At 42.6% G+C, this 17696-nt stretch overlaps 1 protein-coding gene across 2 annotated transcripts in view; it reads left to right on the top strand.

The window, feature by feature from the left end:
• The window catches only part of TRANK1 (tetratricopeptide repeat and ankyrin repeat containing 1), a 95765-nt gene that overhangs the window by 55993 nt on the left and 22076 nt on the right, over positions 1-17696 (top strand). For both annotated transcript variants that reach the window (XM_044252730.1, XM_044252729.1), the window contains 3 exons: positions 10967-11166; positions 11674-11811; positions 16214-16360. In XM_044252730.1, coding sequence (XP_044108665.1) covers positions 10967-11166; positions 11674-11811; positions 16214-16360 — 485 coding nt within the window. The remainder of the gene's footprint in view (positions 1-10966; positions 11167-11673; positions 11812-16213; positions 16361-17696) is intronic.

Consider the following 17696-nt stretch of genomic DNA (forward strand, 5'->3'; position numbering starts at 1 on the left):
AGCCAAAAAAAAGGGTTAGGGCATGGCGGGAGATGGCACATATGCAGAGGCTTTTAACATGAACCTCAGTTGTGCCCCTTCTCTGTGCCAGGCATGATGCCAGGCAGCCCATGTAGACCACCCCTACTTCATCTTCACAGTGACCCTACCGGGTAGGCAGCCTTCCATTTTACAGAGGACACTGAGGTATGCAGTGTTTGGAAAACACAACATCCATGCCAGAATTCTTCCTTTAGGTTTATAATGCTCACCCATTCACCTCCTGTGTCCTGTATATGTCCATGAACAATACAGAGTACCATTTTACATGCTTAGAAACTTTATTTAGTGGGATCATGCCAGACATATCTTTCTGCCACTTTGTATTTTTCTTCATGTTACATGTTGGGATTTCTGCATATTATGATTTGGTACTCAAGACCCTGCATTTCTAACTAGCATTAGCATTCCATTTTATGGCTGTACCAGTTTGTTACTTATTTTCCAGTAATAAATGGTAGGCTCCCGGCAGTTTTTCACTGTGACACAGTTTTTCACTTCAGGAGTGAACCTTCCTGAGCAAATCTCTTTGGATCTATGTTATATCTTCTTACTTTGCTCTTGGGATGGGTGTGAAATGACATCTGGTATAGTTTGAATTTCCATTTTCTTGAGATGTGGCGTCTTTTCATGTGTTTACCGGCAATTCTGTATTCCGTGAATCTCCTGTTCTCCTTTGCTTACCTTTTTTTTTTTTTTTTTTTGGAATTTTTTTCCAATTTATTTATTTTCAGAAAAACAGTATTCATTATTTTTTCACCACACCCAGTGCTCCATGCAAGCTGTGCCCTCTATAATACCCACCACCTGGTACCCCCAACCTCCCACTCCCCCGCCACTTCAAACCCCTCAGATTGTTTTTCAGAGTCCATAGTCTCTCATGGTTCACCTCCCCTTCCAATTTACCCAAAAGCACATACCCTCCCCAATGTCCATAACCCTACCCCCTTTCTTCCAACCCCCCTCTCCCCAGCAACCCACAGTTTGTTTCGTGAGATTAAGAGTCACTTATGGCTTTGCTTACCTTTTTAATGAGTTGTTTTTCTTACTGATTTTTTAAGAATTCCCTATGAATTTTTGCCTTCTCATCCTTTGTTGATTATAAAAATTGCAGGGCTTGTTTTTCTTTGTTACAGTAAAATGGCATATAAATAATGGTGTTCTTTAGTAGGAAGATACTTTAAATTTTAACTTATGAATGTTTACTTTTATGATTTGCTCTTTGGTGTCTTAAGAAATTTTTCTGATCTAGAGTTATTAAGAAATTCTTCTTAATAATTTTCTAATGGTTTTCAGTTTTGCTTTTTATATATAGGCAGGTATTTAAATTTGGGTAAATTTAAGTAACTAAATTTAATCTATTTAAAGTGTATGTGTGGTGTGACATTGTCTTTATTGAACTAACCCTTCTCTGATCTAATTTTACTTTTTTCCGTATGGAGAATCAGTTGTGCAGATGCCATTCACTGCTTGGTGCATCCTTGCCTCTGATTTGTAAGGTGGCTTTTCTTATATTATCTTGGACTCTGTTTCTGGGCTTACTTTTTCCTTTGATTTGTCTGTCTCATTTGTCTCTTCTTGCACTGTTAGCATGATGTCACACTTGCCATAGTTATCAGATTCTCTGACTCTTTATAATTTTGATTGGAATTTCATTGAATTTATTGCTCTTTGGGAAGAATTCACATCTTTACATTTTTGGGATTTCTGAACCATGATGTTAGTGTATTTCCCTATTCAGGTCTTCAAAAGAAGACCTATTCCCTAGGTCTTCTTTTAGTGCTTTCGGTACTATTTTGTAATTTTACCCAGACATTTTACACAGCTGTTATATTTGTACTGGGGATCTTACACTTTCTGTAACTATCATGGCCGCTCCCCTTTCTTTCTTTCTTTCTTTTTTTTAATATTTTTTATCAGTTATTACTGGTATAGAGGAATGCTATTGGTTTTTATATGTTGATCTGGTCAATCTAAAAATCATATTGAACATTCTAACTTTTAGATTATGGCATTTTTCTGCAGATCGGGTCAGTCTTTATCTTCTTTTCTATATTTATCTTTCATTGTTTCCTGTTCTATTTAATTTGCCGGGACCTTAAGCACAAGCTTTAACAGGCATCTGTGTGTTATTTCTGCAGTTAATGGGAATATTTTTACCATTTCGCCATTTAAGTCTGATGTTTATTGTAGGTTTTTGATAGATGCTCTCTTTCTAGATACGGCTCAGGTAGGCTTTGGTTTGGTGGAAAGAGAAAACACATGCATATCACCCTCTCCCCACACACATTGTAAAATGAGATTAAAACTCTGATTTGTTTATCTCAGGAGTCAGAAAATGATTAGAAGGCAGGTGGCCCCCCAGAGTGTAGCTGTATCATACAACTCAGCCCAGCTTTCCAGGTCTCTAGAATTCCTCACCGAAGGTGCATTTGAAAAAAAAAAAAAAAATCACAGGATCTTGCTGCATCTGAACAGTTCAACTTGTTGTTCTTCCGTGGTCTTATACATGGGACTTGGATTGTGTATTAAGAGTTGGCACAAAGTAATGATTCTCTTAATAGGAAATAGAGCCCTGGCCCTCGCTCATCTGTTAAGACGTTTATTGAGCTCCCCTGCCTGGCACTGTGTGTGGGCCGGGTAACTGAGGCACATAACTCACTCTTTCTGTCCTCAGGACGTGGCTCCAGTGGCACCCCCTTTTCTGTTGTTGGATCCAGTAGAAGGATTTGGCATGAGGAGTTGAATGAGCCCCTCATTCCGACTGACCCCTTGGTTCAGTGCCTCTGGTCTGGGGCCAGCGGCCTTTCTCATTGGCAAGAAAGAGCATGGCAGAAAGAGTTGTTCTTGGGATTTAGGGATTTCTGATGTTTTTGCTAAGTAACCCATTAGGACAATGACTACATAAACCCCATCTTTTAATGGAGGGAAGACTATGCATATATACTTCTGTGTATGGAACCAGAAAAAGCGCAAATCATATGTACTAGATTTTAGAGACTTCATAAAACACCTAAAGTGTTAATAACAGTGTACAAGCTACATGTAAGGCCATTTGTGGCTAACATTTTTTTTTCATTTCCTTTTGATCTTTTTTCTTTATATACATTAAATTCATTTATCACACACATGTATTTATTGATTATGTAGTGAATATGTACTATGTTTAGGGAATATTTCCCCTTTTTTCTCTTTTTTTAAAAATTAAGATTCACATAACATAACAACTACCCGCTTAAAATATGCAGTTTAGTGGTTTTAATATGTTCACAAGGCTGTGCAACCGTTACCATTACCCAATTCCAGAATTTTCATCACTCCAAAAAGAAACCCTATACCATTATCAGTCACTCCTCATTCCCGCTCACCCCCTACTTTCTGTCTCTGTGGATGTGCCTATTCTGGACATTTCATGTAACAGGAATCATATAATATGTGGCCTTTTGTGTCTGGCTGTCATTAACATAATGTTTTTAGGGCTCCTCCACGTTGTAGGAGGCATCAGAGTTTTAATCCTTTTTATGGTGGAACCATCTTTTATTCTTTGGGTAGGCTCATTTAAAAATTATTCATCTAGTTTCTCTGGAAGGGCATTTCTGTGGATTCCCATTCATCACTGTAGTCAATACTTCTGTGTCCTTTTCTGATTCTCCCACTAATGTATACCTCTGGCCTTTGCTAGCTTTTAAAGAGGAGGGAACCTCAGTAGCAGCTGATTTGCTTCAGTTAAGCAATTTCCATTTGTGCTCCCAACTGTATACATCTAATAATATTACTACTGGGAAGTAAAATTTCTCCTTATTGTTTGGTTATAGCAGTGGGGACACATAGGCCCATCTCATGGGGTTCTACCAAGAACACGGTGTTCTACCTGCCATCAGGCAAAGGGCACACGGCACAGAGCGAACCATGGAGAGAGACCCAGGATGCTCTGTGCTCAGTTCAACTTCAAATCCTATCACTTGGAGGTTTTTACTAACTTTTTAGATGTTGGAGTCTCTGCTTGTAAAGGTGAGGATTGTCTGATCTATATCGCTGAGCAGTCCTGATGATTAAATGGGATATTTTTATGAAGGTGCTTGTCTCAAGGTGGTAGTGTTCAGTCTGTGTGACTGGCCACGTTACTCAGAGCTTAGATAAGCAACAGGACCCAGGGAGAAAATTCTTACAAAATCCTTTCTCCAGCTCCACCATTTTTCTTAGGCTAGACCTCTCAGCTGGGTATAAACCCTGTGGGAGGGTGATGGAGGCCTTGCCTTTGGCCCCTACCTAACATTCAGCACTGCTGTTACCATGGCAATGTCTCTCCGCTCCAAGCTCCAACGAGAGGGTCCTAATATTTTTTGTTTTCTTACCATCTATGCCAGCCCCTTGTATTAGCATTTTAACAGCTCTAATTATTTAAATTATATTTCTGCCTTGATTTTTCTTTTTTTTTTTTTTTTTTTTTCCCAATTTATTTATTTTCAGAAAAACAGTATTCATTATTTTTTCACCACACCCAGTGCTCCATGCAAGCTGTGCCCTCTATAATACCCACCACCTGGTACCCCAACCTCCCACCCCCCCGCCACTTCAAACCCCTCAGACTGTTTTTCAGAGTCCATAGTCTCTCATGGTTCACCTCCCCTTCCAATTTACCCAAATTCCCTACTACTCTCTAACGCCCCTTGTCCTCCATGCTATTGGTTATGCTCCACAAATGAGTGAAACCATATGATAATTGACTCTCTCTGCTTGACTGATTTCACTCAGCATAATCTCTTCCAGTCCCGTCCATGTTGCTACAAAAGTTGGATATTCGTCCTTTCTGATGGAGGCATAATACTCCATAGTGTATATGGACCACATCTTCCTTATCCATTCATCCGTTGAAGGGCATCTTGGTTCTTTCCATAGTTTGGCGACTGTGGCCATTGCTGCTATAAACATTGGGGTACAGATGGCCCTTCTTTTCACGACATCTGTATCTTTGGGGTAAATACCCAGGAGTGCAATTGCAGGGTCGTAGGGAAGCTCTATTTTTAATTTCTTGAGGAATCTCCACACTGTTCTCCAAAGAGGCTGCACCAACTTGCATTCCCACCAACAGTGTAAGAGGGTTCCCCTTTCTCCACATCCTCTCCAACACATGTTGTTTCCTGTTTTGTTAATTTTGGCCATTCTAACTGGTGTAAGGTGATATCTCAATGTGGTTTTAATTTGAATCTCCCTGAGGGCTAATGATGATGAGCATTTTTTCATGTGTCTGATAGCCATTTGTATTTCTTGATTGGAGAAGTGTCTGTTCATATCTTCTGCCCATTTTTTGATGTGTTTGTCTGTTTCGTGTGGGTTGAGTTTGAGGAGTTCATTATAGATCCTGGATATCAACCTTTTGTCTGTACTGTCATTTGCAAATATCTTCTCCCATTCCGTGGGTTGCCTCTTTGTTTTTTTGACTGTTTCCTTTGCTGTGCAGAAGCTTTTGATTTTGATGAAGTCCCAGAAGTCTATTTTCGCTTTTGTTTCCTTTGCCTTTGGAGACGTATCTTGAAAGAAGTTGCTGTGGCTGATATCGAAGAGATTACTGCCTATGTTCTCCTCTAAGATTCTGATAGATTCCTGTCTCACGTTGAGGTCTTTTATCCATTTTGAGTTGATCTTTGTGTACGGTGTAAGAGAATGGTCGAGTTTCATTCTTCTACATATAGCTGTCCAGTTTTCCCAGCACCATTTATTGAAGAGACTGTCTTTTTTCCACTGTATATTTTTTCCTGTTTTGTCGAAGATTAATTGACCATAGAGTTGAGGGTCCATATCAGGGCTCTCTACTCTGTTCCACTGGTCTATGTGTCTGTTTTTATGCCAGTACCATGCTGTCTTGGTGATCACAGCTTTGTAATAAAGCTTGAAATCAGGTAAGGTGATGCCGCCAGCTTTATTTTTGTTTTTCAACGTTTCCTTAGCGATTCGGGGTCTCTTCTGATTCCATACAAATTTTTGGATTATTTGCTCCAGCTCTTTGAAGAATGCCGGTGGAATTTTGATCGGAATGGCATTAAAAGTATAGATTGCTCTAGGCAGTATAGACATTTTAACGATGTTTATTCTTCCGATCCAAGAGCATGGAATGGTCTTCCATCTTTTTGTGTCTTCTTCAATTTCTTTCATGAGTGTTCTATAGTTCCTCAAGTATAGATCCTTTACCTCTTTAGTTAGGTTTATTCCCAGGTATCTTATGGTTCTTGGTGCTATAGTAAATGGAATCGATTCTCTAATTTCCCTTTCTGTATTTTCCTTGTTAGTGTATAAGAAAGCCACTGATTTCTGCACATTGACTTTGTATCCTGCCACGCTGCTGAATTGCTGTATGAGTTCTAGTAGTTTGGGGGTGGAGTCTTTTGGGTTTTCCATATAAAGAATCATGTCATCTGCGAAGAGAGAGAGTTTGACTTCTTCATTACCAATTTGGATACCTTTTATTTCTCTCTGTTGTCTGATTGCTGTTGCTAGGACTTCTAATACTATGTTGAACAAGAGTGGTGAAAGTGGGCATCCTTGTCTTGTTCCTGATCTCAACGGGAAGGCTGCAAGCTTTTTCCCATTGAGGATGATATTTGCTGTGGGTCTTTCATAGATAGATTTGATGAGGTTCAGGAATGTTCCCTCTATCCCTATACTTTGAAGCGTTTTAATCAGGAACGGATGTTGGATTTTGTCAAATGCTTTTTCTGCATCAATTGAGAGGACCATGTGGTTCTTCTCTCTTCTCCTATTAATTTGTTGTATCACATTGATTGATTTACGAATGTTGAACCATCCTTGTAGCCCAGGGATGAATCCCACCTGATCATGGTGGATAATCTTTTTAATGTGTTGTTGGATCCTGTTGGCTAGGATCTTGTTGAGAATCTTAGCATCCATATTCATCAGTGATATTGGTCTGAAATTCTCCTTTTTGGTATGGTCCTTGCCTGGTTTGGGGATCAGGGTAATGCTGGCTTCATAGAAAGAGTCTGGAAGTTTTCCTTCTGCTTCAATTTTTTGAAACAGCTTCAGGAGAATAGGTGTTATTTCTTCTTGGAAGGTTTGGTAGAATTCCCCAGGGAATCCATCAGGTCCTGGGCTCTTGTTTTTTGGGAGATTTTTGATCACTGCTTCAATCTCGTTATTAGATATCGGTCTATTCAGGTTGTCGATTTCTTCCTGGTTCAATTTTGGTAGTTTATATTTTTCCAGGAATGCATCCATTTCATCAAGGTTGCTAAGCTTATTGGCATATAACTGTTCGTAGTAACTTCTGATGATTGTTTCTACTTCCTTGGTGTTAGTTGTGATCTCTCCCCTTTCATTCATAATTTTATGAATTTGGGATTTCTCTCTTTTCTTTTGGATTAGTGTAGCCAGTGGCTTATCGATCTTATTGATTCTTTCAAAAAACCAGCTTCTAGTTTCATTGATACGTTCTACTGTATCTCTGGTTTCTCCCTCATTGATCTCAGCTCTAATCTTGATGATTTCCCTTCTTATGTGTGGAGTTGGTTTGATTTGTTGTTGATCCTCCAGTTCTTTAAGGTGTAGAGACAGCTGGTGTGTTCTGGATTTTTCAATTTTTTTGAGCAAGGCTTGGATGGCTATATATTTTCCCCTTAGGACCGCCTTTGCTGTATCCCATAGGTTTTGGACCGAAGTGTCTTCATTCTCATTGGTTTCCATGAATTGTTTCAGTTCTTCTTTGATCTCCTGGTTGATCTTAAGCAAGGTGGTCTTTAGCTTCCAGGTGTTTGAGTTCCTTTGGAACTTTTCCTTGTGATTGAGCTCCAGTTTCAAAGCATTGTGATCTGAGAATATGCAGGGAATAATCTCAGTCTTTTGGTATCGGCTGAGTCCTGATTTGTGACCCAGTATGTGGTCTATTCTGGAGAAGGTTCCGTGTGCACTTGAGAAGAATGAGTATTCTGCTGTTTTAGGGTGGAATGTTCTGTATATATCTATGAGGTCCATCTGGTCCAATGTGTCGTTCAATGCTCTTGTTTCTTTATTGATTTTCTGCTTCGATGATCTGTCTAATTCTGAAAGAGGCGTGTTAAGATCACCTACGATTAGTGTATTCATATCAATATGACTCTTTATCTTGATTAACAGTTTTCTTAAGTAATTGGCTGCTCCCATATTGGGAGCATAGATATTTACAATTGTTAGATCATCTTGGTGGATAGTCCCTTTAAGGATTATGTAGTGTCCTTCTGTATCTCTGACTACAGTCTTTAGTTTGAAGTCTAATTTATCTGATATGAGAATCGCTACCCCAGCCTTCTTTTGAGTCCCATTGGCATGAAAGATGCTTCTCCACCCCTTCACTTTCAGTCTGCGTGTATCTTTAGGTTCAAAATGGGTCTCTTGTAGACAGCATATGGATGGGTCCTGTCGTTTTATCCAATCTGCAACCCTGTGCCGTTTTATGGGTGCATTGAGGCCATTCACATTGAGAGTGATTATTGATAGATACGTTTTTATTGACATCGAGTTACCTTTGAAGTCTTTCTTTCTGTAGACTGTCTCTATATTTCTGTTCAATGCTATTCTTGGGATTTTTCCTCTTTTATAGAACCCCCCTTAATATTTCCTGCAGTATCGGCTTGGTGGTTGCATAGTCTTTTAAGTCTTGCCGGTCTTGGAAACTCTTTATCTCTCCATCCATTTTGAATGTCAGTCTTGCTGGATAAAGTATTCTTGGCTGCATGTTCTTCTCATTTAGTGCCCTGAATATATCTTGCCAGCCTCTTCTGGCTTGCCAGGTCTCTGTGGACAGGTCTGACGTTATTCTGATGGGCTTCCCTCTGTAAGTAAGGAGCCTCTTTGCCCTGGCAGCTTTCAAGAGATTATACCTACAATTATAATTTCTCAATTTGACTATCAGGTGTCGTGATGTTTTTTTGGAGTGTATAATCTTGGGTGGAGACCGTTCAGCCTCTAGTACATGAACGCTGGTTTCATTCGCGAGATTCGGAAAGTTTTCATGAAGGACTTGTTCCACGACATCTTCTAGACTTCTTTCTTTCTCCTCCCCTTCAGGAATTCCAATAATTCTGACGTTGGAACGCTTCATGGCATCACTTATTTCCCTAATTCTGCTTTCGTGGGATCTAAGCTGTTTGTTCCAGGCTTCCTCCTGATCCTTTCTCTCTATCTGTTTGTCTTCCAGATCACTAATTCTATCTTCTGTCTCAGTTACCCTAGCTTTGAGAGAGTTTAGATTGGATTGGAACTCATTGAGAGCATTGTGGACCTCCTCCCTGGTAGCTTTAAGCTCCGCCCTAACATTGTGAACATCCTGTCTGGTCGCTTTCAGTTCGGCTCTAATCAATTCTGTTTGGTCATCCATGGCTTTCTCCAACCTAGCTATTGCCTGGATAATTGTTAGCCTGAATTCTCTTTCCGACATATTGTCTATGTTGATAGCCGTTAGCTCTGTTGCGGAAGGTCCATCCTCTGTATTTTTCTTCTGTTGGGCATTCCTCCTCCTAGTCATTTTGGTGGGAGAAGACTGAACAGATGTAGCTGGATGTATCAACTCTGGTGCAGTCAAGGTGCACCCTGGAACACTTCCTGATCTCCGTCTCAGAAGCCTCAGTCTGGGTGCAGAAGCTGAATAAATTCCCCCTTGGATGCTGGCAGTGCAGGTTCCAAGTTAAAGACCCTGGGGGCGCAGGATCTTTTGCTCGTCCCCAAAGCCAAGGCAGTGGCGGCTGTCTGGGAGCTCCTGACCGCCAGAGAGGTTCCAAGCAGCGATCGCACACTGAGATTTTGCCGCTGGCCGGGGCTGGGAGTGCCCGGCTTGCGCGCACCTCTTTTCAGAGGCGGCTGTGGGTCGGGCGCGCGTCTGGGGCACTGAGAACGGGGCGCTGGTCCGTAAGCCGCAGGCTGGGCTTTTGCGCGCCTCTGTCCGGGGAAGAGTTTCGCGGGCGCGAGGCTTAGACTTTGAAACAATGGCCCAGGTCAAGAAGCGCCCCAGGGCCTTAGAAACCCAGGAGAGCTGGAGCGACGTGCACGCGCATCTCAAGCTTTGTGGTAGGGCTAGCGCGCGTTCTGCAGACCGGCTCCCATCCCCTCACAGGAGCCGGAACCTGGCGCTCTGGGGCACGCTGGCGGCTTAGGGACCAGGAGCCGGTTTCTCCGCCGCACTCTCTCTGCCTCCGCGCCGGGGAGGCCGTCTGGGACCGGGGACTCAAGCCCCTGTCCCTAGCCGCCCCGATTCCCACAGTTTGCCCCCGCGATCCTTTGCTCTTTTGGAGTGCTTTCAACCAGTCTCCGAGTTAATGCTGGTCCCCAGACGCAGGGCACTCTCGCTCGTATCGGGGTATTACTTTTGCACTGGTCGCCTCTGGTGGCTCCCTCCCCCTTTTGTTTATCTTCCGATATCAGTCCGCTGTTCCCATTCCGCTTTACCTGCTCACTGGCGTCTTCTGCCCCTGTAGAGATCCAGACGTGTATAATTCTGATCTCAGGCTGATTTCATGGGTGATCAGAGTTCTTTGGTAGGTAATCAGCTCACTTTGGGGTACCAGCTGAAAAGACGCCTCTTCCTAGTACCCCGCCATCTTGTCCCATCTCTTGATTTTTCTTTATAAAGTAATTTTTTCTAAAATGAGTGTAGGTCGGGAACGAGATCCAACAAAACCTTAGCAACATATCTCTGCCTTCATGCCCTGTACCTGGAGTAGTACTAACCAGAGCCAGAGTGATAATCTAATGGGAACTAGAAACTGACTTGCAATTATCCATACTATCAGGACCAATATTGTTTCTCAAGAAAAAAAAAAAAACCACAAATTAAAAAAAAAACCAAAAACACAAAAAAAGCACAAAAGCACCCAGAAAACCCCCCAGCCATGTTGTCGTCGTGTTGCTCCATATCTGACGTGTATTTTCTGTTTTATCTCAGGAATCCTCAATCTGGCATCTGGGGTGGTGGATTTACTTCAGTTCTATTTCCCGGAATCTTTTGATCGCCTCCCCAGGGATTCTGGCCTTTTTGATGGTCCCAAACCAACAGTCCTGGAGTCTTGCAGTGTGAGCGACTTGGCAATTTTGCTACGAGGGAACAAAAGGAAAACGCAGCCTATTGAATTTGGAGCCCACCAGGTGAGCTTCTTGGGATTGTGTGTTGTGAAATAAAAGGCCGTTTGTGGTTGAAAAAAGGCTTGGGAGGCTGTATTATTCTGCCGTGTAGAGTTCAGTAGGTCCTCTGCCAGAATGGGTAAATTTCAGCTCCAGGTGAGGGAGCAATTTTTAATATTTCAGCTGGTGGACCAAATCCAGGCCAGCCACTTCTTTTTAAAGCTGTTACCTGGGGCGCCTGGGTGGCTCAGTGAGTTAAAGCCTCTGCCTTCGGCTCAGGTCATGATCCCGGGGTCCTGGATCCAGCCCCGTGTAGGACCCTCTGCTTGGCGGGGAGCCTCCCAAGGCTCTCTGCCTGCCCTCTGCCTACTTGTGATCTCTGTCTGTCAAATAAATAAATAACATCTTAAAAAAAAAAAAAAAAAAGATGTTACTTGCCTCCCACAGAAGTTGGCTGAGCTTTTCCAGATCCCTTGTTGTAGAACATGATGTTTTCTCTTTCCTACTTTCTTCTTCTTTCTTTCCCCCCAGGTAATCCTTGTAGCTAATGAAATGGCAAAAGAGAAAATTCCAGAAGAGCTGGGGTTAGCCCTTGTGCTAACCGTGTATGAAGCAAAAGGTTTAGAATTTGACGATGTCCTCCTGTACAACTTTTTCACTGACTCTGAGGTATGTTATGCTGAGTTCTTTTCCACGCTGTGCATGCACATATGTATGAGCTACACTTCCGCTCTGGGAAGGAGAACGTGGAGCTGAGTAGAAGTGAGTTTGTCACAGGTACCTGTTTCCGTTCTGGAGCATCACCCATTCGGCGGGGGCTTTGTGTGCTTGGATATGGGTTTTGTCAGTGGCGGTGGGTGGTTTCCCAGTGTGTCATGGTGCTGGTTCTCCCGTGCCCTGCACTGCTCTCTCTTTCTTCTGAATGCCTGGTACCCGAGTGCCAGCTGCCAGTGTTCACTAGCTCTGTTATCCTTGACTCCCAAGGATGCTCCAGTTGGAGTGAGCTCTAAGGAGAGCTTTGCAAATGAAGGCAAGGTTAGCAGTGTCCACCCTATGAGGACAGAACTGGGCAAGTTCAGTTCATAGAACTGAAAGAGAAAACTCCGGGAAGACAAATGAGGTTTGGTTCCTGGCCACTGGATCAGGTAATGTGGGGGATAAGGACAGCTGCCCCTCCGGGAGCTCCCTTCTGGCATGGCTTCACCACTGCTTGCGGCCCATGCAGACCATGGCAGTGAAAGCATCCCTGGATCGACCCCCAGGACCTCCGTGCCAGCCCACTGCTTTGACTTGGCTCCTGAGTCCTTGGGATGGTCTTTCTTCCCGAGCTCAGTATGTTATGGATAGAGTCACCAACTAGAGCCACTGGTTTCTTTTTCACCACTGTCTTTCAGTGGGGGCTCAGGCTGGCTGCTGACTGTGCTGGGGGGTCTCCTCTGGGCACTTAGCTGACTGTGTCCTGGTTCCTGTTGCAGACTTCCCACTGCACATGGTGCATGCTTGAAGGGGCTGTGGTTCATACTTAGGTGAGAAGCACCGTTAGCTTTGACCCCTTAAGACCTGCCCAGAACTGACTATTTTAAATGGAGTCCTGATTATTTTTTTCCTGGTCTTTTAAAAAATAGGATTGCCCTGATGATACCTCTGACTAATATTCCTATGGGTACTTCATGGTTTATAAAGTCCTCTTCCAATACTTTGTTTCTTTTCATCCTCTACTAACCCTCTGAAGTTGTACGTTTTTCCATTACCCTCATTCTATAGATAAAGCTGAGGGTCATGGAAATTAAGTAATTTGCACATAGTAATAGTGTAGATGCCAGAGCCTGGAGACCAACTCAGATGCTCTGATTTCTCAGTTTCGCGATCTTCCTTCTGTACTCATTTCCTTTTAAAGCCCCGCATGCAAATTGGCTTCCAGAACCTTCCACGATGAGTATATCATTGCCATACCTTAAGTGCATTCCTTTCCTATTGACTTTTGCTAATGAAATCAGATGCACTTTCATTAATCCTGGAACCATTTTTATTCTCTGAGAACTAACTCTTTTTTCTCATAATACATCCATTGGTCATGGTTGGACCGAGGCTGTGCTGAAAGAGGAAGGGGTAAGACTTTGTTGTTCCTGTCCTTTATTAACTGCCAGTTGTATGCTTGTGCCAGTAAGAAGCCCGAGGAACTCTGGACTTACGGATCTGTAACTTGTGGTCGATTCTGTTTGTGAAAGAAAAATCCAGTTATTTGTCTCACCCTGATGATGGAAATGGCAAAGACCCAGATATCTTGACCCTGTGCTCCCAATCAATGGCTCAGTTTGTTGCATAAAATTAAAATAATCACAGTGGAATCTTTCAGTAACATCCACTTCATCCCATGTGCACAATAAGACTTCCAAAAAGACTCCTTGTGTGGTGCTTCTCGATTCCTGAGGAATGTCATTATGCATTTCCCCCGACACAAAGCACACCCTGCATTTATCATCAACAGAGTCAAGACCAAAAAACATCTCATTTCTAAATGAGAGGAAGTGCTTTAATCAAAGCAGAGGAAAGACAGGATCACCTAAGTCTTCAGTCACCTGAGGTCTAGCTCCTCATGTTGGGTTTTCTTTGGGGTGACTGGCTGTAGGCTGCTGCATAATAATTGTATTTGACACGGGGGACAGTGGAGATCTCTTCTCCCCACTCCTGGCCTCTTCTTCCACCCTCGGTTTATGTTTCTGGCAGACACTCTCTGCACATGTGTGTGGGAGTGTTCTTGTTGCCTTGGTGTGTGATTCTTCTCTTCAGAGGATTTGTTGCTCCCTGTTCAACTACATAGTTGCCAGGGCCATCTTCTGAGATGGGGAAGGGACCAAGGAATGGTTACACCAGATCCTTCTCTTCTAGGATTTGGCTTCATTTGGGGGAGCAGCAGTCTTTCTTCCAGTCACCCCCAAACACTCCTCCTGTGGGGACTTAGAAGGGTGCTTGCCATTTACACTCAGCCCCAGTGTAAGGACTCCCAGGGGAGTCCTTTCCTTCATACTCCTGTGTGAAATGGATAGGAGGGACTTGGAAAACCACAGCTTTTATGGGCTAATCACTTAGAGAACAGGCCCCCCCCAAGGTGAAATTCACAATGATCAGTCCCAATAGAAGAAGCTGGAAGACTTACATGTGTTCACTGTCAGGTGCCGTAGGCCTGTATTCTTGCTACAAATACACATACTCACTCCTCAGAGGCTCTGTCTTCAAAGTACAGTGTGTTTTATTTCTGGAAACAGGTTAGTCCTGGGCCGTACGAGTGGTTTTTCCTTCTCATTCAGCAGTTTTAAAATACATTGTGTGTGCTTTACTAGCCCTCCCAAGGTTGATTGGTCTGTGCCTCATGCTGTCTGCCAGGAGAGCCTTGCAAATGTCAAAATGATTGTGTCTTTTGCCTGCCTTCCTTGGCCAGAAATTCAGGGTGTGAACGGCTTTACAGAGAGGGCAGTCATAAATGTGTCCTGAAAGCTTTTTTTTTAAACTCCCAACTACTTCAATGATTACATGATTCACATCTCTTTTCAGAATATGGTGATTAATTCCATAATTGGTTAGTGGCATAGCCATTCTTATTTAATAGACAGTGTTTATATTTTTAATATCAAAATAATTTTAATGTAATAATAATTTCATTAATATTAAATAAATTAGTGCTTAAAGCATTTAATCTGATACTTACTAGTTTAAGTTATGGGGTGGCTTAAAGGAGGTCATGAACTGTATTCACTCCATGTTTTCATTATTCTTGAGAAGTTACATGGGTGGCAAGGAGCACCATTTTATACATGGAAAAGTAAAGGCTGAGGGGGGTTAACTAGCTACTCTCACAGGATACAGTTAAGTATGAAATCTGAAATTTCATAGGAATTCTGCCTTATAAACACTGCTTGTTTTCTGAGCATTTTCGCTTTCCCAGGGTCTGCCAACCACGGTCCCGAGCCAAATCCAGCCCACTGCCTACTTTTGTATGGTCCGTGGGCTAACAGTGGTTTTTACATTTTTAAATGGTTAAAAAAAATTGAGGGAAAATAATGTTACATGACACATGAAAATTACATTAAATTCAGTTCTGGTGTTGAAAAATAACATTTTACTGGGACACACATGCCCATTCATCTACATAATTGACAATGGCTTCTTTTGCATGATAATAACAGAGTTGAGTAGTTGTGAGAGAGACCACATGGCCCACAAAACCTGAAATTTTTATCCTCTGATGTTTTTGGAAAAAAAACTTGCCAACTTCTGGTCTACATAGTTATTGTAGTTTTGTGGTTGACTTTAGATAAAGGGACACATGGCTAAAATACCAACTATTTGTCAAGGTTTATATTAGACACTTGACATTGATTATCTCCTTTTATTTCCAAACAAACTTGGATAGTTCTGTCATCCCCATTTTAGAGAGCAAGAAAAGGAGATGTGGAGGAAATAAATAAACAATTTTTTTGGGATCACATAGCTAAGGAGTGAAAGAACAGAGATGAAAATGTGTCCTGTCTGTTCTCAGTCTCCTATGCACACTGTACTTCAGCCAATGAAGTACAGTGTGCATAGGAGTAATTCAGCTCCTGAATTTTGTTCCATCCTTGAGTAAATAATTTAGTTAGAAAATTTTGTCATCTACGTCTTAACAGCTGACACTAAGTGGCATCTCTCACACATTGTGAAAAGGGGTGAACGACACTGGGTTCCTCCCTCCATACTGCTTGCTGAAATTCTTTAAGCAAGAAACTTTCTGGGTGTTATAGCATTCCTCTCGGAAGTGGGTGTGTGTGGTGTTATAGCATTCCTCTTGGAAGTGGGTGTGTGTGCCTGGCTTCTCAGCCATCTTGGCCAAATGTCTGGGAGAGTGTCCGTGGTAGCTTCCCCTTTCCCTCCCTGTGCCACCTGAGGTCCCCTCAACTGAGGCTATAGGATGGCCACCTTCTTACAGCTGGGCTGGGGACCCCTTAGCCAGGAAAATGGGCTTAATTCACCATGAGGCTGTGTGTACAGCTGAAGAGCATATTCTATTGGTTTTTAATTTGTCATTGTTGTTCAGGCTTACAAGGAGTGGAAGATCATATCTTCATTTACGCCTTCATCATCTGACTCCAGACAGGAAAACCGACCACTGATTGAAGTGCCCTTGGAGAAACCCAGCTCCTCCCAGGGTCGGTCTCTCATGGTGAATCCAGAAATGTACAAGGTGATTTTCTGCCATTTGTCCATGCGCTTATTTGACAGGGTTGTTGGGGTGGGAGGATGGTCAGAAAACAAGGTTTGGATGAGAAAATGAGGTTAAAAATAGAGCCCGGTACTTGCCTGGCTTTCTTGTGCATCAGCACCAGGGAGTGGAGGATGGTAGTAGGCATGGCAGGGATCTCAGTCTCTGTTTTCTCAGCAGAGTGGGGCTTGATGGGTGGGGCACTGTCTGAAAGTGAAAGAGGGCGGGTTGTACCTACTATTGACCTCTGGAACTCAACTCTCTTCAGAAATTTTGAAGTTGCTGACAGGGAACTCAGCTGTGAATTCCAGGATAGTAGTTCATGGAGACTTGTATACCAGGCTTGACTGTTGTTGGGGAGGAAAAAATTTTTCTCTATCTTTTAAGATTCCTTTAGCTGGTCTGAAAATTAAATTGATATAAAACAGAATCACAGAAGGAAATAGAATTTAGGGGCACCTGGATGGCTCATTCGGTGAAACATCTGCCTTTGGCTCAGGTCATGTCTTGGGATCGAGCCCTGCATCCGGTTCCCTGCTCAGCAGGGAGTCTGCTTCTCTCTCCCTCTGCTGTACCCACTGCTTCTGCTCTCTCACTTATGGTGTCTCTTTCTCAAATAAATACATAAAATATTTTTAAAAAGTTAAAAAAGGAAAATAAAGTTTAATTATGTATGTACAGGGAATCAACATAAACATGAGATTCCAAAAACAGGCAAAATGAGGTATTTATGTCATCCTGAACCAAAGAGAAGGGGCCAGGGATCTAGGGCTTCAAAGGGAAAGAAAGCAATTCACAAGAATATGAAAAAGATGAATGTTTGGTAAGCAAATGTTTGCTGGGCCATCCAGAAACAAGGGGACCCAGAGAGGAATTCACACAAACAGATTTTGCTTTGGTGCTTCCTGTTTAGCTCCATTAGTTCATGCATACTACAGTTATCTAGGGTGATTGCTCCCTTTCTGGAGCAGGTTCTCTGTCTAAATTCTCTTAGGCAGTCAAGGGGAAGGTCAGAGGTTCTTTGTGAACCTTTTGTTTCTTAAAAATAATCAGCCTAAGATAATCCACATGCTAAAGAGATGGCAGTCCACATTTTCGGGTGACAGATTTTTCCTCCACTACACTGTGAAGGGACCCAGCTTCCTTTCCCTTCACATCGCAGTTGCCTCACTGAGAAGAAGGCCAAAGCTGAGCAGTTCTTTAGAGTTCTTGACTGATGGAGGTTGATGGAACCTTGAGAGAGTGAAAACTGAACGAGTAAAATGAAAAACTTTGGGGAGAAACTACTGCCCTGGTTTTATGTCTTTTACAAAGTGCA

The sequence above is a fragment of the Neovison vison genome, chromosome 6, assembly GCF_020171115.1.
Source record: "Neovison vison isolate M4711 chromosome 6, ASM_NN_V1, whole genome shotgun sequence".
Classification (NCBI taxonomy): domain Eukaryota; kingdom Metazoa; phylum Chordata; class Mammalia; order Carnivora; family Mustelidae; genus Neogale; species Neogale vison.